At 37.9% G+C, this 26733-nt stretch overlaps 1 protein-coding gene across 1 annotated transcript; it reads left to right on the plus strand.

Moving 5' to 3' along the window:
• The first annotated feature begins 1769 nt into the window (after positions 1-1769).
• Positions 1770-23726, plus strand: DIPK2A (divergent protein kinase domain 2A). Its single transcript, XM_033130814.1, has 3 exons — positions 1770-2906; positions 17293-17596; positions 20889-23726. The coding sequence occupies exons 1-3, from the start codon at positions 2250-2252 to the stop codon at positions 21218-21220; spliced, it is 1293 nt and encodes a 430-aa protein (XP_032986705.1). The 5' UTR covers positions 1770-2249; the 3' UTR covers positions 21221-23726.
• The last annotated feature ends 3007 nt before the right edge of the window (positions 23727-26733 follow it).

Below are 26733 nucleotides of genomic sequence, written 5' to 3' on the forward strand. Positions count from 1 at the left end.
GAGATAAAAAATTTGCAGTTTAGTAATAACTTACCGAGTTTACATTTCAGCAGCAACAGCAGCAAAGCTGAGACATCTCCAGACCAATCACACCAAATTCTTTTTCTAAGAAATCCTCATTAGGGATTCTGCTCATTAAGTGTATGGAGTTTGGAGATGCTTGAAGGCAAGTTAAACCAAATTACTGCCCAAAGTGGCAGGAAGTCTTCAGCTGTAGCTGTGAAATTTCTTTAGTGTCTTTATGTAAGGCTTGAAGACTAAATATTCCCATTTGTCTGCATTCAATGTAATATCATTTAAAAGTCACTTGTATGTTGAATATATTAAATTGTCCAACAGTTTTATTTCCAAGTTTGAATTTCTGCATCACGAAGGACAAAACATTAAGTACCTCTCAACAGGAAGGCTTTTTTACAAATAGCTGTTGAGAACAATACAGAAAAGTGAATTTGATAAGCCAGTATAGATGTTTCTCATGAAGCGCCCTGTAGAGCTGGTCTATACACGCCCATTAGTAGGGTCTTCTAGTAATCATTGTTCAGTCTTTAAAACGAACTCAGTTAAGACCCATGTACGTAATACCGTATCAGGAAGCACCTATCCCTCAGACTCATAAAATGATTCTAACTTATTTTATTCTAGCGCTAAAACTATTCTAGCGATAAAAAGCATTATAATGATATATTCACAGCTATTGCTCGAGTTTGGGTCCCCTGAAACTTACAGCAAAACAAGGTGCAGGAATTTAACGTTTCCGAGTTACTTCTGCAGTCGTGGCGTGAATCTGAGCCAACATGCCTGTGTGGAGCACCAGGCAGCCCTGAGGCCCCATGGCTACCGTCACAGCAACGCGTCGTGCCCAGCCCCGCAGGCCCGAACCCGCGGGGGTGGAGTGGGGGCGCCCGCCAGCTCCTCCGGGGCCCTCAGGGGCAGCCAAGTAGAAAGAAACGGCTTCGGGGCCAGTCTGGGAAAGCAGGCGGGGAGCAAAGCAAACCTGCCAGCTGCTCAGCCCGCTTCTTCGCAGCGATTAGGCGACACCAGGCCGCGTCGGTGCCGTTCCTCCTGCTTTCCCTAGAGCACGGTGTCTTGAGGACTTGGATTTTTCCGTGCTCACTCAGGAAAATTTAAGATGCCTGCACAGATATGACACGCTAAAGATGAAGTCCCCACCCAGTCCCTCACAACTCAGGCCTCTCCCACGTTTCCTCGGCAGCCCCGCCCTCCACCGAGAGGTGCGCGGGCCCCAGGGGACGCGATCTCTAGCCAGGCACCCCACGCCACGCCCCGCCTCGCCCCGCCTCCAGGCGCGCGCCCCCACCCGTATAAGGCGCGGAGGAGGGGGCACTATGCCCCGCCCACTCTGCCCCCGCCCCACGCGCGCCAACCGGGGAAAAGGGGTTGCAACAGCCTTCCGGAATTCATTTCTTCTCCGCCCCCCTCAGAGGGCCGTTTCCACAATGGTAAAAGACAGGCCCCAGTAATCCTCACTCATAAAAGATTAACTATACTAAAAGTCATTTCACCACAACTGGCGAGTCTATCCCTCCTCCAACAACTCAAGCTCCGCCCTCACGGAGACTGCACACCACCCCCTTCGCGAGCCCGCGCTTACGCTTTCCGGGCGGCGCGCGACGCGCTCTCTCCGCCCCGCTAGCCCCGCCCCCTGGCCCCCTGGCCCTCTCTCGGGAGAGCCAGCGCGTACGAATTCGGTCGTGCAGCGTCAGAGACGCGCGGGCACCTCATTCTTCCCACCTTCCTACACTGTTGCTACTTTTCGGTGTGAGACATTCCAGCTTTCTTCCCCTTCCGTGAGTCCCTCCTTCTCTCTCCTCAGAGACCCCGCTCGCCTTACGGGTTGCCACCGCCGCATCTCTCGCGCCCCGAGCGTGCAGGACGCGTGCGCGCGCGTGCGCGCGGCCGTCGGGTCCCCGCGCTCCCTCCCCCTCCCGCTCCTCTATAACTTGGCTGGCTCGGAGGAGGCGCCGCCGGAGTCGGAGGGCGGGGAGCTCGGTGGAGGGAGCTCGAGAGTTGTGGAGGCTAGTGACTGGGAGAAGTCGCTGTCGGCTCTGGTCGGCTCCTTCCCGCTCCCGGTCTCTCTCACACCCCTGCTCCGCCTCCCGCCCCGGCCCGCGCCCTCGCTCCTTCTCTCGTCCGGGGCCTCTGCGGGTCGCTCTCCGGGTTTCGGCGCGGCGGGGGCGCCCCGGGGGTGCCCTCGCCCTCCGGGTGCGGGCAGACGGGCGGCGGGCGGGATGTGGCGCCTGGTGCCCCCGAAGCTGGGCCGCCTGTCCCGCTCGCTGAAGCTGGCGGCTCTGGGCAGCCTGTTGGTGCTGATGGTGCTGCACTCGCCGTCGCTGCTCGCCTCCTGGCAGCGCAACGAGCTGACCGACCGGCGCTTCCTGCAGCTCAATAAGTGCCCGGCGTGCTTCGGCACGAGCTGGTGCCGCCGCTTCCTCAACGGGCAGGTGGTGTTCGAGGCGTGGGGCCGCTTGCGCCTGCTGGACTTCCTCAACGTGAAGAACGTCTACTTCGCGCAGTACGGCGAGCCCCGCGAGGGCGGCCGCCGCCGAGTGGTGCTCAAGCGCCTCGGCTCGCAGCGCGAGCTGGCGCAGCTCGACCAGAGCATCTGCAAGCGGGCCACCGGCCGGCCCCGCTGCGACCTGCTCCAGGCCATGCCCCGCACCGAGTTCGCGCGCCTCAACGGCGACGTGCGGCTGCTCACGCCCGAGGCGGTGGAGGGCTGGTCCGACCTGGTGCACTGCCCGTCGCAGCGCCTGCTGGACCGCCTAGTGCGCCGCTACGCCGAGACCAAGGACTCGGGTAGCTTCCTGCTCCGCAACCTCAAGGACTCGGAGCGCATGCAGCTGCTGCTGACCCTGGCCTTCAACCCGGAGCCGCTAGTGCTACAGGTAGGAGCCCGGGCGGGGGGCGTCCTGCCGGGAGGGGCCGCGCGGGGCACGCGAGTAGGGAGAAGCGGCTCCGCCGGTTCGTTTACCCACTTTGGACCCGGCGGGGCTGAGCCAGGCTGCGGGCGTGGGAAGCGGGCAGCGCTGGGCGACCCCTGGGCGCCGTGCCGGATTGCGGAGGACGACCTGGCTGGTGGAGCTTCTGCTCTTGTCACCTAGACGCGGGCGCATTCCGGACTTGACTGCGGATCCTTCAACGCCAGAGGGAGCGCGTCTCGTACGCTCCCCAAAATGTCTCTCCGGCGAGTTTTCTTCGGCTCTCCTCCCTGCCTTTCTGTGTGTGTCCTCCGGGTTGCACTTTCACGGCGCAGACTGTTTACGAGCCCTTGGACCTTTCTCAGTTGTTTTCAAGTGCTCCTTTACCGCGTTTGCTCTCCCCTTCAGTACCTTGCGTGGCTGGCCTAACGTCGGCCCCAAAGTCTGTTTTATTCCTTAGCTCATTACCTGGCAGATAATTGGGGCAGTTAATTTGGGGACACGCTGGGAAAGGTACGGGCAAATAATGGGAACAGTGGTCAAGGGTGGGGTTAATTCATGAGCCTTGCTTTCGGTGGGATTAGGAAAAGGAAAACTTCAGGCTTCGTTGGATTTGGGGCTGGGAGGGTTTAAGGCCAAGACAGACATTTTCATCCTGATTCTGTGACCTGCCCCATTCATCTGGTATTTGGCTGCAGGAAGAAGATGAAATGTTAGGCCAGGACTAGAAACTGAAAGGAGAGTCTCACCTTTCTTCTAGTTGAGTTATTGGCTCTCTCTTGACTTTATTTCGAAAACAAACGTGCCTTTTAGGGGAGTAGGTTGAAAGCTTTTTACTGGCGACGCAAAAACAAGACCTAAAAAACAAAAACAAAAACAAAAAAACCCAAAACTGTTTACCTTTGGAGTTAATTACTGAATTTCTACACATTTGCACCCGGCCTTAGTGCAAGTGTCCTTGGATACTGGTTACAACTGTGGGGTTGTGATCCCTCCTGATAATCAAAGAGAACGTTACCTTGCTCCTTTTCCATACTAGTTTTCTTGTAGTATTTCAAACACAAGGTTAAAAAAACACCGAAAAAACCCCGACTTAACAATTAATCACAAGTAATTCTGCGCTGCTAATGATTTCACTGATGGGTAGAGGGTTTGTACAGACAGGATTGTTATTTTTTAACTCTAAAGTGCATATGTTGGAATGCGCAATATTCATTTATGTTGCTTTCTTTTCTCAAGTTCCATTCACCAACTTAGGTAAGAGAAAAAACCTGCTTTGTTTGATTACTTCAGCCAAATATTTTTCCTCAAACAAAACTTTAGTGTGGGTCTTGGTAAATTTTAAGATGTCACAGGATATATATAATGGGTCAAATTTAAAGTATAGATTGAATATTTAATACTGCTCTCTTTAACAGTGCATAGTATATAAAACTAACTAAACGTTCGTTGATGCGATTACTTTATTTGCTAGTTTTAAAATTAGCCAGCTTCTGAAGCTTAAGGCCATATTTATGATATATCCATTTGATTTGACACTGTTTTTCATTTAAGCTGCCTTTTCTCTTTGAGAAATAGATGTTTATGTTAGCAAGGTTGGTCCCTGGAGAAAGCTTTAGCATTGTAGTTTGCTGAATAGTCTGTCAAATTCTCTGGGACCCAAAAATTTAGTAAGTAGCTATTGTAGTAGTAATACACGTTTCTGCACTTATAATATTGGCTGTCCAAAGGTTTTTATCAGGTAACCTGATAATAAAACTAACTAATAATAAAACTAACACTTTAAGAACATTGTGTGTTATGTATCCAGTTCTTTATAAACATACCATGGCATTTGAATATAAGAAACTTTGGCATTTGATTTACAGTAAGGTAAATCTGCTTTGTTTGTAAGCGTTTCTGTTTTTCGAAGTTTGAGGTTATCTTGGCATATTCAGATTACTTTATAGTTGAGATAGTCAGGTGTGCTTGTGTCTTGTTTTCTGATTAACTCTTCCCTGAAACTTTTTCTTTCTGTTTTCATCTTTAGTGATAAACAGCTTTTTTTTTTTTTTTAATAAAAAGTCAGTTATATTCTTGTAGTTTAAATTTAGTGACACAGTTGCTCTGAGTGGGTGGTTAGATGGGTTATAGGTAGGAAAAGAGTTTGTTTTTAGTATGTGAGGAAATATATATGTGAGAACATTGTTGACTGGCATATATAAATTACATTTTTTAATTTAGGCAACCCAGTTCTATAGCTAATTACTGTGTGAAATATAAATTTGGGGTCTTTAGTACCAGTCATTTATATTGGTATGTTTATTTTTTTATCTGATGAATAAGCAAATATAATAAGAAGACTTACTTATAAGTAAAGGATCTTCATAGAGCTGCTACTTTCTTTATAGAACCGCTTCATCTTTGGTAAAAACTAGTGAGTTAAGTATGAACAGTATAATTGAGGTTTGATGATGTATAGTATAAAACCACTAAAATGAGAGGAATCTTAAAATTCTGTGATCAAGTACAAAGATTGTTGCACATTAATTCAAATCATTATGTTCATCACTTTTTGTTAGCTTGATAAACGTATGCAATTTTAGTGTTTATACTGCTTTCTATAAAACTGTGAATAGCTGTTTATGTTAGTTTTGGGTTATTAATTGCTAATGATAGAAAAAACTCAAATTTGCTTATTTGTGTATATTTTTTGGTTCATGTATTTTTAAAAATATTTTTAAGGGTACAAGTGTGTGTGTTACGGTTTAAAGAAGAACTCACATTTTCCCCCCAGGAGAGGGAGCTACTTATTGAATTTTTGGACATTTGGTGACAAACTAGATTTTTTTTCCTATCTTATATTGTCCAGAAATTAACTACTTTTGGAAAAAAAGTCTTTTGAGCTGACATTATCAAACTGTTCTTAACAAAAGTTCTGGTGTAATAAACATGTTTCCAAAATAAACGTTTAAAACTCTCCTTTGGCAAGGTACTAATGAAAGAATGGAAAAATAATGTAGGAATTTAACCCATTAAACTTGCCTCATGTGATTTTAAGAAACAGTAACAAATTGAAGTTTCTATTATGCCTGAAAGGAGGCATGATAAGTATTAAATGTCTGTTTGTAAGGTATGTTATACACATGCCTTAGCTATGTAATGTAAGGCTATATAGGTTTGCAATATAGAATTCCCATTTGAAATGGTATAAAAGCACAGCTCTTTTCACATTCTTGAATAGTTTTACTGGCTTACAGAAACTTACCTATCTCTAAGGAAAGTTGTTCTGTAATAGAATTACCTTCTAAAAATTTTTATAAACATCAGTCAGTAAGATAATGCTAGTACCTTTATCATCTACTCTGATTCCTTCTTTTCATCCTCTCATTTTCACTTTACCAAGGAGTATATTTTAATTACAAGTATGCCATAGTTCTTTAAAAAAAACTGGGGAGAGGGACTTGATTTTATATTGTGTAATAGCATTCTTGGAATATTCAAAAGTTGACATATTGAAGTATTTGGCAGGATGATAAGATGTTTTCTGTTATTGTATTGGTAAATTTTCTACCAGTATTTGTACTTAGCTATTGAATTTATAGAAGCTGTGTGTGAGAGAGAAAAATACTGTCTGGATTCCCTGAAGTCCAAACTATTCTCTCTGACTTTATCACGTAGAAGTAGTGAAGAAAGCTCTTGGTTATTTCGAGGGGAGGAGGTGGGAATTTGTTTTTACTGTTATATTTGTAGAACTTTGTTTGCTTGTTTTCTGAATTATGGTTTTAGAGGATTTTTTAAAAAATTTACAGTGTGTAACATTATTTAAGCTATACATTTTAAGCTTTCATTTTAATTCATTTAATTTCATTTTAATGTAAATGACATAAATCATTCAAAACACTTTATAGTGCCTTATGCATAGTAAGCACTCAATAAATGTTAGACATTAATTAAAGTAAAAGCAACTTTAACCATATAGTGCATTTGATCAGCTGTGTTGAAGCTTATTTGGATATGGAGTCCCTTAAAGATACTTATGATTCCTGCGATCAACCATACCTTTACTTACATTGATTTATTACACTTCTACATTACAGGATGAATTTTGACACAAAAACTTTGAGTGATTGTTGTTGTTTTGTCCTTAAAAATCATTTCTGTAGAATGTATTTTTAAGGTGTACTGCCCAAGATACAGTTTTTGAAGTAAAAAACACACTATTGCTATTTGCTAATTGTCTTACTTTGGACAGCTGATGACCTTTTTTATGGGACTCACCTATAAAATGAGACTGTTGAATTAGATCTTTTACTTTTCAACCCCAACATCTTGTGACTCTCACATTCTTGACTTGAGAAATTATTATTTTTCTACTTCTCTTCTGAGCTTGATTTTAACTGGTGGGGTTAAACTCTCCTAAAAGGGGATTGGGGATTTGGAGACTTGGTCCCTCCTGCTAGGGGTATAGGGTGGGGGCCAGAATAGATAGATAGCTCTGTTTCACGCTTGTCTTTCTAGCTCCAAATTTTTATACATATGAAATCAGATTAAAACAAAACAAAAACCAAAGACTGCCTTTAAAGGAAAAAAAAAATATTTAGGTGAAGTTATCTTCTTGTGAGGCTATAGCATCTAGAAAGGATGTTCCAGACTTTCTCAGGAGATTCTTTTCAAATAGCAGCTTAGGGAGGCACGTACTTCTCTGACCCTGGCTGCTGCTGTAGTGATTGCATTCGCAGATTTAGCTTCAGAGATGATTCTGACTAGGTAGTTCTGAGTAGAGCACTTTTTATCTAATAAATTCGTAAGCTTAAGTCTAAAAGGTTTTCCCCCCCCTGTTTTTTTGGTTTTTCATCAGCGGTTTCATTAACACCTTGGACACTTGAACATCTCTTCTTGAAAAAGCAAACAAAAACAAAATAATTATGTGTACCTCAGATCCAAAAAAGGAGACTTATGTTTTGGAAAGACCATAGAAATAGACAGGAATCCTTAGGAAAGCACCACTTCCAAGTCAGTGGAGCACAATCATTTGATGCCCTAGCCTATTTTCTGTTTTAATCGTGTTTTTTGACCATTATTGATCCTGAGGCTTTTTCTGTACTTTTGTCTAATCTTTGAACTCTGTTTCTTCATATTTTCAGTGTATGGGTCTTAAGTATGTTAGTGAGGAATTAGAAAGTTTACTTTTTAAGGATCTGCTTTCTGGATATAGGTGTTTAGCTTTTCAGGAGATCTCCAGCCTGGTTTTCTATTTTTCTAGCTTATGGTCTCTGGCTTACTTCCTATATTGCTATCATTGCTGCTGATGCATCACAGAATGCTGACATTTTTTATTTCTTTACTTTTCAATTGTGTGTATTCAACTAATAGGACCTTCACATAGATGTTTTGCATTTTTCCTATAAGTACAGTGAACTTTAGTAAATGATTGTAACATATCTTAAGACTGTAAATTACTAGTGTAAGATGAAAATAGTTACTCATCCTGGCCATGGACCCTGAAAGGCTTTAAATTATGTAATCAGATCTTTTATCCAACTTGTATGTCTTTTTTAAAAATAGATTCTTGAAAGGAAGTTATCTGTGAAATAGCTGGAAGCTCTTTGGACTTACAGTTCTGGACTTAGAGTTAGAGAACTATTTGTTTGTTTGGTAAATAGTCTATGGTTTGGATGGAAAGGATCTTTCTAAGCAGCGAGTAGCTTACTGTGTAAGAGGAGGTGGGTATATAAATGACTAATCACAGTCAATATAGCATAATAAGCCCTACAAGAAAAGATATGTACACTCGATCAGATGACTTATTTAGGGAGAGATATCTATGTGTATCTTCATAGGTGTAGATACCAGGGCAGATTTCACAGAGGAATTGAGTTCTGAAGGATAAATGGAATTTTACCCATTGGTGGGGTGGAGGGTGGGAGTAGTGATGGGGGCAATATTAAGATAGCATTTTCTAGTACCCTAAAATTATTGGTGGCATTGAGCAAGTCACTTAATGTGTTTTAATCAGTAAAATGGGAATGTTAATATTTATCCAACAGGATTATTTTATAAAGAAGACAGGATTATTTAGATAACACACATGAAATATCTTTAATTGCAGAGTTTTTAACAATATATTACGTTGTAAATCATCTTATTCCATTTTTAGATATCTATAGTAGTTGGAAAGTTCTTTAGTATATTATGTTGACATCTGTCTTAGAAATACATAAATTTTACTCTTCCTATGGAAAATGTTCCCGTCACCCCCTTTTATATATGCATACATCATAAATACCTATGTGGCTGCTGCTTCAGGTTATAGTTTTTGTTTTGTTTTGTTTTGGAATAGTAATTAAAAGGGGGCTTAGGGATTTATCCAATATGAAGTACAATGAATAGAATGAATAGTGTAGAAAACAGGGTTTAGATAAGGATTCAGTAATACAAAGCAAATAGTTTAATTGTTCTCTGTAAATCACTACTACAGTTTAGTCTATTTCATGCATTGATGAATAATTTAAAAAATAGAGGTTAAGTCTGAATTATTTATAGGTATTCTTAAACTCTGAATCTTAAAAGATTTCTTATCTGAGGTAGGTATGATTCTTCAGGGTCTTCATAGTTTACCTTCCTAGTGCTCATTTGGAGTTTTAACTGTGGAGTAAAGAGACCTGATAAGACTTGTGTGGCCGTGCTCCACAGTGCTAGGAACTGATCTATATATCCTTGGGATACAGTAAAGATCATAGGACAAGGCACAGTTTGTGTAGGCTTTGCTTTCTGGGGCATTAGGTGTGGACAGCAAACAAATAAAGAAGGTAATTTCAGATTTTACATCTTATAAAAAAATCAAAGCAGATTCCTGTGATGGAGAATTGGGTTGGGGATAGAATACTTTAAATTGAGCGGTCAGGAAGAGTGACATTTTAGCTGAAGTGTGAATGATGAGAAAAAGTCAATGGTGCAGAGTGTCTTTAAGCAAGAGATAGGGAAAAAAAGAAAAAATTTAAAAAAAGCCCCACAGCAGGATCAAGCATGGGAGCAGAGAAGTGTGGTAAAATACAAGATTATAGGGGAGGTGTAAGCAAGGACCATGTCCTGCATAGCCATGCTGAATGCATTTAGGATTTTATTTTCACAGCAATGGGAAACAATAGAAGTATTTTTCACAGGGCCGGGTTTGTGGAGAAAGGGTTTTAAGTGGTGTGAGAGGACGCAGGAAGGCTTTTGCACTAGTTTGTGGGAGAGAGCTTGGCGGTTTGGATTAAGCTGGTTGCAAAGGAGGTTATGAAAAGTGGACAGACCCAGTATATTTTGGAGAAAGAGCTGACAAGACTTTCTTCAAGGGTTAAGGTATGAGGGAAAGAGAAAAAGAAAAGGATAATCTCCTGGGTTTTTGGTCTGAGCAACTACTGAGTGATTGATTATTCCTTATGATGAGGAAGCCCAGAGAAGGAATGCCTTCGGATAGGGGAACCAAGAGTTTTGTTTTGGCTATGTTAAATTTAAGGCAAAAATAGGAATACAACTCTAAAACCAGGCACCAGGTATTTAATGGAGAGAGATACTGTGATACTAGTGGATATTTTGCTGTTCTTCTGAAGGACTGTATTGATTCAATTTGTTTTAAAGGAACCAGGGAAGTTAGTACTGTTCTACTTGGCAGACTGTTTAAAGAATTCAGGTATCGACCAAAGAAAATAAAGTAGCATTCTTAGGTTATTGAGTCCAAAAGAAACTTGCATCTTTGTTTCTTTGAATTTTTGCTTTACTGGGAGTATGGTGTTTGTAGGTGTATATTTCAGTTAAGAAATATGGATCACAGTCGCTGGTAGTGAGAGTAGGTATGAAAGGGTCAGTTGAGACTAGCGAATTTATGCGTATTTGAAATTTGTGGCCAAGAGATTTTTTTCTTTTTGGTTGGGGAGAGCATTTCTTAAGCTATTTATTTTAACTGATTTATTTCTATTAAACTACTAGGTAGTGTTTTTTGTTGATGTGTTTTAACATTAGTTTCCAATTTTAGATACAGCTGTTGAACCTGATATTCAGTGAAGTGACATAGCCTTACTATTTTCAAAACGTTGCTTAATATTGTTGGAATCTAGGTGGGTGGAAAATGGCATTCAGAAAATCATTTAATGAAATAAATGGAACATATCCTATAACTTGAAAATTTTGAGATTATTAAGATTCTACAGTATTTGCAATGGATTTTGGCCAGTATTTTGTAGTGTAAGTTATAAGAAACTAAGGTCTTAGAGAAATTTTAGCAAAAATTAGGTAACCGTTAAATTCTCCCAGTAATTTTACTGTGTTCCCCCTTCCAGACAGTTCACAAAACTGTGAACACATTAGTCTGTCACCAGTACAGTTGACTAATCTCTATGAACAGCTGTTACAACATGCATTACCACAATGGGATTTTGTTCAAATTTGGGCTTTTAAAAAATAATTTTGAAACTTAAATTGAACGTTTAAGCATTTTCTAAGCTTTTGATAACATATACTTTCTAAAAGTGTTCTCAAGTTTAAATTTGTGTGTGTAAAAATGCCAGTTCTGTAGAAAACCTATAAGCAGATTTTAGTTTGTATATTTTCATTATAGATGCTTTTCAAGTCAGTTTCTTTTTACTAAGAATTTCCTCCTCTAAAGAAAAAAAGTCTTGTAACACATTTCTTTAGGCAAACTACAGAGTTACGTTCCTTTTAATGAAATGTCGTAAGGTAATAAATGACTGTAAAATATTTTATATTTCTTTTATGAAAGGAATTAGGTATGAAAGGATCTTTTAAATTTAGTATACAAACCCTACTTTTGGACATATAAAGAGGGAAAAAAGAGAATAGAAGCACTTTAGAATTGGCCTTATTTTAATCTATCAGTTATATGCTATTCAATGCTTGTAAGTAAGTGAGGAAATAAATGAATAAACCCAAAAGGTACTGTTTTATGTTGTATTACTCATAAATTCCACATCTCCTTTTTTCGTGACTGTTCTGACATAATAGAATAAAATGACCTTAGTAACCTGGGAGAGCAATGTATGTTGATGAAAGTGTATTGTGACATTGTAAAATATGTTTTCTAGAATACCATTATGTACCATAGGATGTTGGTTAATTCCAGGATGTAAGATATTTCTGAAAGGTAAGGCTTTGACACATAAATATATATATATATATATATATATACACATATACACACACACACACATACATACACACACACAAATACACACACACCGTGTTTTCCCGAAAATAAGACCTAGCTGGACAATCAGCCCTAATACGTCTTTTGGAGCAAAAATTAATATAAGACCGGGTCTTATATATATATATACACGTATATATATATATATTTTTTAACAGTATGTGGACCACGTCGAGGAGTTTTTGTGTTTCATTCATAAGTCCCAACATAATCTGAACCCTGCTTCCCTTTCCAGACTGTATTACCTCAAGCCAATTCCTCCTCATTCATTTCGCTGCAGCTGCTTTGGCCTTGTTTTTATTTTTTTTCCAGTTCTGAGAAGACAGTTTTCGACCCTGACATGCACCTGGAAAATACTTACTGCCCCATCCCCTGTCTAATATTATTCTCATCCTTTAGGTCTCAGCATAAATAACATCTCCTTAGAGAGGCTGCCCTCTGTCACACAATCAAAAATAGGTCTCTACTCTTTCTCCATATACTTTTCTGTAATTTCTGACAAATTCCGTAATTTATGATTTATGTGTTTAATGATCATCCTCCCAATTCAGGCTAAAAAAGCTTCCAGAGAATAGGGGCTATGTTTTCTTTACAACTGTTGACTTAGCATTTCATGGTGGAGATAGGCTAGATCTAGGATTTTTTAATTCAAAATATTAATTTATTCCACAGCAGCTCTCACTGCTTTTTACTCCAGCTGCTTATAATAGTCAGTGAAATGTGGGTTAATTTACAATCCCTTATCTGCAATTCCAAATTTAAAAACCTTTAGAGAATAGGTTTTGTCAAATTAAAAAAAAAAGTGAAAACACATGAAGTAATTTATGTGCTTTATCCCACTTAGGATGAATAAGCTTACATTATTTTTGCAGCATAATATGTTTTTTGATGAAGTGTTTCCCCAGGCTACTGGAGGTGTTACGTAGTATGAGTTTGAAATATATGCTTTGTTACCTTTCCAAAATCTGAATAACTGAAACAGACAGATATGGGGTTGAGGGGCCTTACTTCCCTTCTTCTACTTGTGTGAGTTTAGTTAGACAAATCATGCAGAGTGTGCTGATAAGATTGAACTGCGTTTACAACTCAGGTACCCTCCAACTCTAGAGTTCTTAGGTTCCACATCCCCTTCATTGACCACATAAGCTATCGTGATACTTTATCGCGATTTTTGATCAATAGATAGGTGATAGATTACTTCAGCATTTAGAATTTATTTTGTGTTGCTTATATATTATCAATGAAAAGCAAATTATAGTGTTCTGTGCATATACATGTTACCAAGTTTTTAATTTTTTTGTATTTTTAGTACTTGTGAATGCCCTATACATTTCTCGTGGCACTGAGTGTTTTTAAAGTCTGGTAACTAATTTGTATATTCCATGGTAAATTACAAACTACTAGAGAACAGTGAAGATGTATTTCTAATTTTGTGGTTCTTGGCTGTATTTGGAAGGAGTTTATTATTTGTAGATGCTTTTCATATCAGTAGGTGATATGAAAATAAGCACATCTCTTGATGAATATGTAGACTTTTTATTCAGCAGATTTAAGTAGGAAGTATGAGAATGTTTTGGTAAGCAATTCTTTATAAAGTAGTATTAAATCTACAAAGCACATTTCATACTTTTTTTTCCTTTTGATTCTTGGATTGCCCCGATGAATATGTTGGTATAAATGTTTTCCAGTTTTACAGAGGAAGAGGCTAAAGTTCGAAGTAAGAAGTTTTGATTTTGCCAGGGTCACACAGCTGGTGAGATACAGAGGTGAAGGTGGACCTTTAAAGCTAGCCTTGGGATTTTTATTTAAGTCCATTATTCTACTTATATACGATATTGCCCTTTAAATATAGAATTTTAATATACACCATAAAGAATATAAAATATCTAAATTTTCTAATCTTGATTATGTACATTTTATGTCACCTTCTTTTTATTTTCTCTCAAAATAGAAGATGACCATAGTGATTTTGTTCATTTGTTTCTGAAACCTTGGCTTTAAGCTACTATTAATGCGTGTAATATTGTTATTACTTGAGTTTTATGATATCCAAGAAATAGCTTGTGTTTTTCTGTTAAAAAGGAAAAGATACATAGACATGATTTCATATTCAGAATACTTTTTATAAATTAACAGGGAAGGCATTTAATATGTCTTTAAATCATAGCAGTTAACCATGTTTGACTTAATGCTTAAATTTCCATTTTTAATTTTTACATTGGTAGTAATATTTAGTGGAGGTTTTCTTTAAAAAATACAGTAATTTTATAATTATTTTGTGGTGTTGTACAGTCTTAAACTGATGTTTAGTTTTAAAAACTTAACATATTATAGTTTATGACATACATTCAAGCCTGATGAAAAGCCCTGAACAATTAACTGCAGTGGCTTAATCCAATTAGAATTGAAACCATTCAGTTTAAAGACTGAAAAGTATTTATATATACTGAAAAGTATTTGTATATATTTTTTAATTGTAAATAATTCATTAAAATACGCACATTTTACTGTAGATTATTTTAAACTATGTTCCCCGTTGTCTTAGGCAATTTGAAAATCTGATTTTAAGATTTGGGTTAAAATTTAAAAAGTCAACCTCAGCAGTAAACTTTTTATACTAGCTACTGTGTTTTATGCACTGTGGGAGTTTGGTAATCGGTAAGTATGAAGTTGTATTTTTTATTGTTTGATACACTTAAGAAATCCAAGCTAAAACACCTTAAAGTTTTGTCTCTCAAACTCTGCTTGACCATGATCATTTTGGTTCTGAGCCAGAATTGTTTTAAATACAAGTTATAAATGTTGGCTTCCTTTGAGCATTTTCTTTGTACTGCAATGTATTCAATAGAATTCTGTTCTCTTTAATGAAATCTGACTATGTTGATGATACAATGAAAAATTCTTGTCATGTGAGCAAGTGGTGTGAATTCATTTATTAAAGTTCTTCCAAAGATTAGTAGCAAACTATATGAAAGAATTGTAGTGTTCTTCTTAAAATGAGGCATAGCAGGATTTCAGTTAATATTGTCAGAAATCACTATATGAATATAAAGTTGCTCAATGTGACATTTGTTCACATATTTTATCTTCTATGAGGGACTTGGGTAATGAAGTGTATATTTGACTGTCGTTTGCCAGTTGGAAAGGCTCCAAAAACAAGGAGGCAGTTGTACATGTGCAGACATTGGCAGGGTTCCCTTTTCTCCTGTTGTCAAAGACCATTTTATTTTCACAAAGATTTGTTTGTATCTGTTCTACAATATGGCATGTGAATAATATACCAAAAGTGTATGGAGGACTGTTTTGTTTTAATTTTTGCATGATAAAACTATATAATCACACATTTACTTAGTTTTAGTGATTTCACTTTTTATGTCAGGGACATTATACATGAGTATTTCTGGGAAACAGTTAAATCTTTTGTAATCATTTTGTCTAACTAAATTTTCAAGGTCGTAGAGGTATTTTAAGTAGGGAGGAAAAGTTGAAAATGACATGTGGTTAGTAGACAGTTTTTACACTTCTCATTGGACATGAGCAGTCTGTCACTTTTCCCAAGGCCCAAAAGAAAGAAAAAAATTTCAGGTATAAGATTAAAAAGATGCTTTCTCCTAATTCCTAAAGAATCAGTAAATATTGTCTCTGAACTAAAATTGAATCAATTCACTTACTATATTTAAAGATTCATACTATCGTATTTAAATTCCTAGTATATATAATTAGTGTTACCACAAAACTGCAGGTATTAAAATTTAAATGAAAAGGTTATATAATATAAACAAGTACAGTTATTGTGCATTAGAGTTGAAAGGAAGAACAGATGAAAATAGGTAATTATTTGGATGAAATTTAGTTCTAAAAATATTTTTTGTTTTAAAGTTGATAAAATTTTAATATAAGACTTTTGAGTTTTGTCAATTTTATAAAAGCTCGGTAAAATTAATATTATTTAATTTCTTAAGGGGTCCCAGAAGAAGAGCTTTATCTCCAACCCTTTTAATGTATGTGAATTGTTCAATTTTTAGCAATAGAAATAGGCTACATTTAAATTCTATAATGTTTAGCTTTGTTTCCCCTGCACTGTTTGTGTAAACATCATCTCATAATTTTTTTTCCAATTTAAGGAAGGTGCTAGGCTAAAGGAATGGCTCTTAAAACACACCTCTTCTGGCCAGTGATCTTCAAGAAGTTGTTTAAAATATCACTTCCCATCCTTTTGCACCCCAATGGTTGTGTTGTAGGTTGGCATATTAGCACTGGAAAGTACTTTAGATAAAGCTTATCGTTGTACTTTAGTTGAAAATGATTTTTTTTTCTGGTCATGGAAGACTTGTTTTAGGATGTTAATCCTCCCAATGGTTGTAAAATCTTTTAGAAAACTTTGCTAAGATTAGAATACATTTAAAGTTGGGCTAAAGGTGAACAGAAAATGTGGTGGTGGAAGAGAAACAAGACTAACTTGGAACCAAAGGGACTTGGAGAGGAAGTTGCATTGATAGAAGGTCAGATTGCTCTTTCCCAACTTTGGGGTGTAGATAAAAGACGCTTCCCAGGAATCTTTCCAAATCCCACGCCTGACTGCTTCTGGACTAGGTAAGGCATCTATTAAATGCTCTCTTGGGACCTCTACCATTTTTAGTAATTAACACTTACTGTATTTATAATTATTTGTTTGGTATCTGTCTTCTCATCTAAAGATTTTATTTTAGAGACTCTGTTTAGCTCACTTTTATTGCCAGCATAGTGCAATCAGTGCCTGGTGCCTGGTAAATATGTGCTGACTTACTGGCCTGCAGTGCTGTCTGTTCAAAAAGAATTGGTTGATTGTACTTAAGATGCAAATCAAGATAAAGGAAAGCGTAAATACTTTTAGATTTGATAATAAAGAAAATTTGTTGCATTTTGTTGATCAGTTTCGTTCTGAGATTTTGATAAGCAAGGCTTATTCTATTTTAGCTTTCTAATGTAATCTATTAAAATTTATTTTTCAGATCCATAGTAATGGTATGGGTTAGAAAAGAAATCAGTTTTTCTTTATTAAACTACTGAACATAACAAGACAATCCAAGCTCATGCCCAGTAGCAATCTCTACAGAAAGGATCTGGGGATAGACCTAGGCTGTCTTCACCAGAATCTCTTATAATACTAAGATAATTCTTTTGTAGAGTTTTCCATCTGATGAAGGTTGGCCATTTGCAAAATACCTTGGAGCTTGTGGAAGAATGGTGGCTGTAAATTATGTTGGAGAAGAACTGTGGAGTTACTTTAATGCACCATGGGAAAAACGAGTTGACCTCGCTTGGCAGTTAATGGAAATAGCAGAGCAGCTTACAAACAATGACTTTGAATTTGCACTCTACCTCCTGGATGTCAGCTTTGACAATTTTGCAGTTGGTCCTAGAGATGGGAAGGTAATCATTGTGGATGCTGAAAATGTTTTGGTTGCTGACAAAAGGTTAATTAGACAAAGTAAGTATGTAGCTTTCAGATTTGTTTTTGTACACATTCTTTTCTATGTCAAAATAATGTTTTTATATGAAGCAAACATTCAGTTTTCTCCTTAGATGGCAGCCTTGCATCTTTCTTTGTTTTATTTGACCAGTATCAGTAAACAAATATTGATTGATTATACTTGCAGTTTTAGTCATAATTTCTCCATGTTTAGTAAAATAGCCTTTGAGTTCAGTCTGATACAGATATACTTTGAGTGTGTATGCATGCATGTCTTTTTCATACCGTCTGTTGTATTCTGTAGTTTAGGAGTCTAACGTAGAATTAAGTTTTTATATTCTAGTTACAGGCTGCCAGAGAGACGATGCTGCTGTCATGAAGGAAGGCCTTATTTTCCTGGGGGGTCTCTTACAGTGATGTTCTATGGGGTCCCTACAGTGAATTATTTTTTCTTTTAACCATTTAGGGGATTCCTAGCACTGCTCTCTCTAACTTTTGTCTTGACATTATTACATCTCACCCAAAACCTTGCTCTCCACTTATTTGTGAGTCGTTCACAGTGCAGGTAGGCAGAGTATCTGAAGTGTTTTGAAAATTAAATGCCACAGGAACTTCAAAGCTTCAGGGACAAAGCCTGTAGTTCTCCAACTATCTACTTAGTTAAAAGAAACTGAGGGGTTGGCGCTCCATGGTGAGGGTCTTATGTTTTTACTTCTCTCTCTCCCTGCATGAGAGGATCCTCCGATGAACAGAGACCGCAGTTTGTGGCCCCTGGGAATGCAGTGAGTGTTAACAACAGCATCCCAGGTTGACACTCTGCATGATCTTAGCTGATCCTGTTACATTCTTGATTTTCCCAGGGCCTGTTCTGATTCCGTACTCACCAAACTGCTTGTGATTAATTCTCGCCCTCCATGTAGATCCTCTAGGGGTGGACACCCTGCTGGAGGCGTTCTTCCCCACTTCCCTCTTCCTGCATTTGTGAATGTTGCAGCAGCTTACTTGAGGCTTTCCTTTTTTAAAGTGTACAGTTCAGTGGCTTTTAGTATTTTGACTGAGTTGTGCAACTTGCCTAAAATTTTAAACTATTCTAGTGTTTGTAAAAATATTTTTTTTGATGCGGACATTTCCTGGGATAGACATTACAATTTTATACCTACCATTTATGGACTCTGAACACAACCTTATAGTTTCGGTGTTCTTGCATCTCATACAGTGAGTGTTGGTCCCGGTGCTTTAGCCCTGCCCAGTTCTTCCCAGGTGTCTGTAGGAGGGCTGTCAAGTAGCCACTATGCAAAAAGCCCTCTCTATTCATTCACCCTCTTTTCTGAACTCTTTCTAGTAAATGACCTTTTTTGTTTTTCTTCACAGAGAAATCGAGGTCTCCATGTGGTGTCTCTCTTAGTGTCCTTCCCATTATCTTCTAAATTAGTAAAAACAATACACATTCATCCTCTTTTCAGAGTAGATCCTTTTTTGAGAATTTGTTTAATCAGTTACCTTCTTTAAAATCCAGTTTTTCTTTCCCTTCCCATAAACCAGTTTGTATGCAACTTTCCTGCTTTCCCTTGCTTCTCAGCTGTTTTTAAAAGTATTGCTTACTCTGCCTATCTCTACCTGCTTGGCCTCAGTTCTTTCCTCAGCCTTTGAAACCTGACTTAGAGTCTGCATTTCCATTAGCAACCACCTAACTGGCCAATTCCTGAAGTGGTTAGTAACAAGTTCCTGAAATTCTTTACTCCTTTGATTTCCTTCTACTCCTATAGTTCCTTTTTTAAAACGTAAATCTGATCTTATCACCCCCTTGCTTAATGCTTTTGGTAACTTCTCATTGTTCTTCAATTAAAATTCAAACTGCTTGACCAGGGCTTAATGTCTGTGACTTGACCCTCTTCTGATTCATTTGTAACATCCCTCTGTCCATTGTCACTCTCAATACCTCAGCTGCTTCAGCTACAGTGGCGTTTTGGTTTCTTGAAGGAAACTTTCCGTTTCTGGGCTTCCCATGTGCTGTTTGCGCTGCCTAAAATGCATCCTCTCTCTTCCACATACCACTAGCGATTAGTACTTGGCTGTCAAGCCTTAGCTTAAATGTTACCTGTGAGAGAGACTTGACCACTAGATCTAATGGTAGAGAGGGTAGTTTCTTTCATAAACCTTTCTACTGTTGGAAACTGCTATTTCCTTCATAGCATTTCCCACAATTTGTGATAGATAATGTTTGTTTATTTACTTGCTTAATGCCTATTTCACGTAGTTGATTATAAGCCAGTGAGGGTAGGAACCATGTATTTTTTACCTGTTTACCATTATACACCCTTGCATGCCCTAGGGTAGGCATTCAAATAATTATTTGCCGAATGAGTTTCTTTCTCTAACCTCTCCTCTGCCAACGCCTTAAGTTTTAAGGTTCTGCCCACAGTCTTTTTCCCCCCTTTGCTTTCAACATCATTTCCAGTAGAGTTAAGCTGTTGTGTGGCTCCATCAAGCCTTGTGTGCTGGTGCGTTCTAAGTGTGTGTGCTGTATCTATTTCTAGTTGTGCATAGTGCACGCCCACCTGAATACCTCAGAGCCACTTTATATTTGCTCTCTATATAAAGCATTAATACTGTTGTGTTAATGTGTCTGCTTTGTCATTCAGTTCTAACCTTAAACGTAGACGCTTACGTGTTGATTTTTGTCTCAGATGTTTCTACAATCTGTCTTGTTTTCCTGGACCTCTTTTAGCTTCTGTGCTTGTGTTGGTCTCTCCAGTCTTCAGCCTTGAGTTATCTTTCTATAAAACAAATCGTGGCCATGACCACACAGGGTACAGCCTGTTTCTCTAGCCTCACCTACAGCTCCTGTCTCACACTCTAGCCACAGTGCATCTGTGTTTCCTGAGCCAAGCTGGAGCAGCCCCTAAGTCCATGCCTCTGCACGGACTGTCCCCCGGCCTACAAAGCTGTTTGCTCTCTCTCCTTTTTCCCAGGCTTGCTTATCTTGTGAGGCCTAAAGCAGATGTTTCACTTGTAGCCTTCTACAGCGCCAGGCAGAAGTGCTGCTTCCTCTGCTCCTGTAGCTCAGCGTCATGCTACTGTATGACACTTTCTGTGGTGGAAGGTTTCCCTCTAGACTGAGCCCTTCCATGGTAGAGATCTTGTCTGCTCTTTCCGCCGGGCAGTGTACTGCCAGTACATGTCTGCATATAAATTAATGTGTTTAAAATGATAATACAATTTTAAGAAGAAATACTACTATGTTAATTAGTGGGAAGCAATGAAGACTCTTAAAATGTATTTTTCTCTTTCTGCTTTCCCTCTTTTACAGATAAACCTGAAAATTGGGATGTGTGGTATGAAAGCAAATTTGATGACTGTGATAAGGAGGCTTGCTTATCATTTTCAAAAGAAATTCTTTGTGCTCGTGCCACTGTGGACCACAATTATTATGCTGTTTGTCAGAACCTCTTATCCAGACATGCCACCTGGCGTGGCACTTCCGGAGGCCTGCTCCACGACCCACCGAGTGACATCGTCCGAGATGGCCGACTAGAGGCCTTGCTGGATGAGTGCGCCAACCCAAAGAAGCGCTATGGCAGATTCCAGGCTGCAAAAGAACTGCGTGAATATTTAGCACAATTAAGTAACAATGTGAGGTAGTCTATGGTGAACTTTTCTTTTCTCCATTTAAGTAGCACTGGCGAAAATGAAACCACCAAAAAGTATCTAGAAAAAGGAAATTAGTAAGTAATACATTCAGAGGATAAACTTGCACTGATAGATCTTATGTTAACATCCGTCAAAATGAGACATTACTTCAAAATCACATGATCCTTCTGCAGATGAGTTTGTTCTTACACTGTGGAGGCTTGAGCTCTCAGTGACTGCTTTGTCCGCCTGAACGCCTGAGTGCGTTAATGAATATTGTTAAGCTATTGGAGATGAATCTGATAGTTACATTGGCTTGTGTATCAAAGGGTACTTGGTACTTAGTTTGCATTACTATCACGATTTTGTGAATCTCTTGCATTTACTTTGAATGTCAAGTTAGATTGGTCTGTTTTATAGGCCACTTGTTCCTTCTGATGTGTAGGGGGTTTTTGGTTTTTTTTCCCATTTTTATGTTTTATTATTCAATTTTACACATTCAGGTTACTGTAGCTATTCATTTTAAATTTGGACTAGTTTCCATTCAGTGCTATACGGTACACATTAACTGTTAGGGCAGGATTCCCAGGTTTACTGTGTTTTCTTCAGAAAGCTGAGTATTTTATTATGTAAATACTTTTATCCCCACTTTCTGTGGTTTCACCATTGCATGAGATCATTTAAGGTTATTTAATGGTTACATCACTCTATGCCAATAATTATAAGTGTACACTAAACATGAAATTTGGCATATGTAGCAAAATGTTATTTAAAAGGCTTTAAGAAGAGTACTAGTAATCTTCACCTCGATGTTAATTTTGATTGAGGAAAAAAGTAACCCAGTATTTTTAAAATGCTAACTAGTCCAAGATAGTAATGCATATGCCAAAGAAATATTAGACCTAGTTCCATGGGTAGGTTTTAAAATTGGTCACCTAATCCTTCTTATTGTTCCATTCTTCCAGTACTTTAACTCGGTCATTATTCAGTTCAGGTCTCCCTGGTTATTTTTTTATGTTGAGAAGTTAAGCTACTGCTTCCTCACATACGTAACTTGAAAGATATCTTACCTTTTATTCATCGGTACTTCTGCAAAAATTAGAACGGTCGTCTTGTCTGAGTTTAATCAGGTATCATAACGTTTTAATTGATGGACTAGTAATTTTTCCTGTAACCAGATGGTTTAGCCCATCTGCCCAGCTTGGTCTTCATTACCCAGTTTTTAAGCATCAAAATTTAAGTATGTGGATAGAAAGGAACCAGCGTGTGAAATTTGTGGACTATTTTAAAAGTTGCAATATATATTGACTATCACAAACAGTGATATTTTTCTGTTTGAAATCATTGCTTTTGTTTATGGCAAAGTTTGATGTAGTATACAGTATTTAGTTATAGATTCACTTTATTCTTAACCATAAAGTGATTAAAATATACACAACCAAAGCCAGGTTTGTTTTTGTTTCTCCTCCATTCCTTCAGCAACTATTTATTGAACATCCACGCTGTGCCAGGCACAGTGCTAGCTGCTACACACTGAACATGACGTGGTTGTCACACACCTTCATGTTGGTATTTCCTAAGTTGGAATAGCATTCGTTAAGTTAGGATGATGCTTTTGTGTTAGTTTACTGTTGTAATGGAAATTCTACTTGTACCATCTGTAACTGGGTTACTATAAAAAGAGCAGGATGAAATTAATAAAGGTGATCCCAGTTTAAAACTGGAAGAAGGGTAAGATCTCTCCATTATAAAATAGGTTGCAATAGGTTAACTTTTATACATCAGTACGTTACCTATATCAACTAACCCTCAAAGAAACATTTAAGTGCTAGAAATTTTTACTAAGCTGACTTTTTACAACTTTGGAAAACTTGAGGGGAGTAAGTAAAATTACTTGTCCGACATTCGTCTCTTACTCAAAACTCCAAGTAAAATACACGTTTTCAAAATGGACACCTTTTATATTGATAAATATTCATTGCAAACTTTAGAATGCCAATCACAGAGGGGTTGTCTTCCTGTGGTTTAGCAAACATTTATCTTACTTTTGGGAAGAGTGATTTGTGATTGCAGAACAGGAAGTGAGAAAACAGCTGCCAGCAGTGATTGCTACTGGAGGTAGTTTTTTTATAACTACCATTTTCCCCATGAGATTATGTGGAATTTCTCTTATCTTTGGAAAAGGTTGAGGAGAAGATAGTAAAAGAATTAGGAATTTAAAATTACAGGGAAAAATATGTATGTGAAAAGCAATAAATATTTTGTTCACTTTGCTATCAAGATATTCACTATCAGATATTTATTATACAGCAGCAATTTATATTTTTAATCATTGCCCATTAATAGACACAGTAAAATATTTTTGAATCAGACATTTGGGGTTTGTATGTGCATTAAAATTGTCTTTTGTACTGTAAGTTACTGTTTAATTTGAATATTTTATCAGAACTGTCTCCCTGTGCCTTTACAATATAAAGTTGTTTCTACAACTTTAATGATCTTAATAAAGAATACTTTAAGAATCACACTTGTCAGACTCTTAACTTCAAAGATCTAATTTTTCCTTGAGTGGAAAGTTGTGTAGATAAGTTATTTCTTTCCTCTTGCATGTATTTTGGTACAATTTTTAGAAACTATGTGGTTGGGTGTGAGCTGGACTTAAGGTATTTGTGTTTTCTGTTTTTCAGTGATCATGACATTTTAAGCTTTTACTACTAAAATGGTATTAACACTTCATTATAGAATTTTTCAAATGTATCCAAGAGAATAATTAATGAACAATAGTGTAACTGTGGTTAATACTAACTTCGAAAGTTACCAACATGCTCAAACTTGTTTCATCTATACCTCAACCTACTTGTCTCCAGCTTATTTTGAGAAAATCGGAGAGAGATCATTTGATTAAAATGTACACATTAGGGGTTTTCCCCTCCAGCAAAATCACAGTACTATTTCATATCTAAAAAATTAGTGATACCTCAATGTCACTAATACAGAAAAGCTCTCAAATACCACTGGTGTTTTCTCAAAAGCTCAAAATCCAACTATATAAGCCACTGGCTATATACAGGTGTAATTTGATGATCAATAAGCATAATAACTAAAATGGATCGAAACACATTAAATGTGAATTAGACATTCAAAATGATAACAGCAACCAAAACCAAAACAAGTCAACTTAGTCATCTTTGGATATTGAGGAATTGTTCTGAAAAAATGGTAACTTGGAGAGAAAGAAGCATTTATCGTGCCTGACCCCAAGGTAGTCAAATAATTGAAAGCGAAGAATCGGTAGAATTATTCCAGTTAATAAATGCAGAAGATGTGTTAGAATATCACTATTTCGCGGTTCCTAGTTAATTGACAAGCTAGGCAATGATCATCAATGGCTGCTAAAGCTATTAATTGAAAAGCTGATGAGGAACTTGGGCAAAGGCCAATCTTTACCTTAAGTGAGCCTGTCTATTGTCTTTTTTTGCATCTAAGATACTCTTGGAATGTCAGCAACCTCCTTTTCCAGACCCCTCAGGGCACAGCCCACCGCACCAGAGCAGGAGACCACAGAACCCCATATTGTTATCTTGTTCCACGAATACCACCTCTATGTGCTGTAAATGTTAATTGTTAATTATCTTGTACCCACCAATGTAAAAGTATGTGTACCCAGAGATTTCCCCACTTTGCTTTCTCCCATCCCCCTAATCTACCACCAGTGGACTCCATGTAACCCTCCTTATGTCTATTCCTTTGGTTCTAAAAAGTAAGCTGCAAAACTGCCATTCTTCAGAGAGTTTTTTCAGTTCATTAAGATTTTGCTTCCTGGCAATTGTCAGTTTGTCTCAAAATTCTCTACAGGATGGACGTTTCTTACCAAGACGCTAGGGATCAACCTCAACCTTTTAAATTTTTTTCCTTTCACTTTTCTTTATTCTACAAATAGTGGTGAAACTGTAGGTCATGCCTTGTACCCTAAGTTTTAAGAATACAGACTTGTAAAGAAGTCTACCTTGTAAGGTGAAAGACCATTAAAAATAAGTTCAACAGTTACTCAGACAGGTTTAGGATTTTGTTAACTTTAGCTTTCCTTTTCTATGTATATCTCAGATGTATATTTCTGTGTATATCTCATGTTCTGTGTAACTCAAAATATTGAAAACGGTCATCTATAGGATGTTACATGAAGATACGAGTAGCAGAAGCAATGCTCTTTCAATATTTCATTTTAATCCTGGAACAAAGTCAAAGACTAAGGTCATTAAGTGGTCTCATTAATTTTTAATGTTTCTTTTCGTATTTAAAGACGTTAATTATTGGTTTTAGTTTTTGTAATGCCTTCATCCTTTTTTTTCCTTTTTTTGGGGGGAGGGGGACTTAGTTACCCCAAATTACCAAATTATACTTGCAGTATCCTAAGTTATCTTTCCATTTTTTATATACTTTTGAAGTTTTGGTTGCTGGGGAGGGAGTGGTGAGGAAAACACACTCACCCCAAATTATTTTCTGAGACTTGCATTAAAAGATGTGTTTTCAGTTGTCTCATCAATTCTGAAACTCAACCTTTTAGAGTATTTTTCTTAATGCCTATATTTTTATAATAATACCATGAGTTGAGTTTCTTTGATTTTTCTCACTTATTGGGACACTGTATATGTTTTTTGTCATCCTTTTATGTAATGATTTTAAGACATAACTTATTTTCAAATGGGAAAGTAGAATAAGGTAAGAATTAGGAGAAGTTACAGACAGAAGATTTTGGTCTTATGAAACTAGTTAATGATGCTGATGTACTCATAGTGAGATACAATTTTTTTTTTTTTTTTAGTATCAGATGTACAAAGCAATGTAATAGTTAGACATTTACACCCCTCACAAAGTGATGTCAGACTGAGAAAGACAGATACCATATGATCTCACTTAGATACGATGAAGTTTTGAGGATAGTTCTCTTATCTTCCTCTAGCACTAACATTCTTCGAAAAGTAGTTTGCTGTTCTTAAAGCCATAAATAGAAATCTCAAACACTTGTTCATTCCACATGGAAATAAGTTTCTCTGATGTCATTTGAGACAAGGCAATTAAAAAAAGGAAAGACATCTTTGAACTGTTAAAAATATATACTTCGATGTTTCTGAGAAGGAAAGTTTGAATTTCTTCTTTTCACACTTGCCAGTTCTCATCTATGAGACAGTATACATATTACACAGAATTTCCTGACTCTTACTGGACAGATGGAGTAGTGTTTGGGCAAACACTTCGTAAGTTGTGACGTGCTATACAAATGTATTGTAATAGCAAATAAACAGTGATGCTCTGCCCAGAGAGAGAAGATTTATTCAAGGATTAAATAATACGCTTCTTGCTTCCTGGCAGTGCATAGCCACCAATGTCTTTTACCTCTTTTTAAGTCAGAACTGGAAACTAGTTTTAGTAGGGGGAGAGGCAGCATATATTTTTAGAAAACTTCCTATGGTTTAGGTGAAACTGCCAAAGATTATTCAGCATGAGAATTTAGTTTCTAGTTTCTT

This window comes from Rhinolophus ferrumequinum, chromosome 2 (genome assembly GCF_004115265.2).
Source record: "Rhinolophus ferrumequinum isolate MPI-CBG mRhiFer1 chromosome 2, mRhiFer1_v1.p, whole genome shotgun sequence".
Taxonomy (NCBI): Eukaryota; Metazoa; Chordata; class Mammalia; order Chiroptera; family Rhinolophidae; genus Rhinolophus; species Rhinolophus ferrumequinum.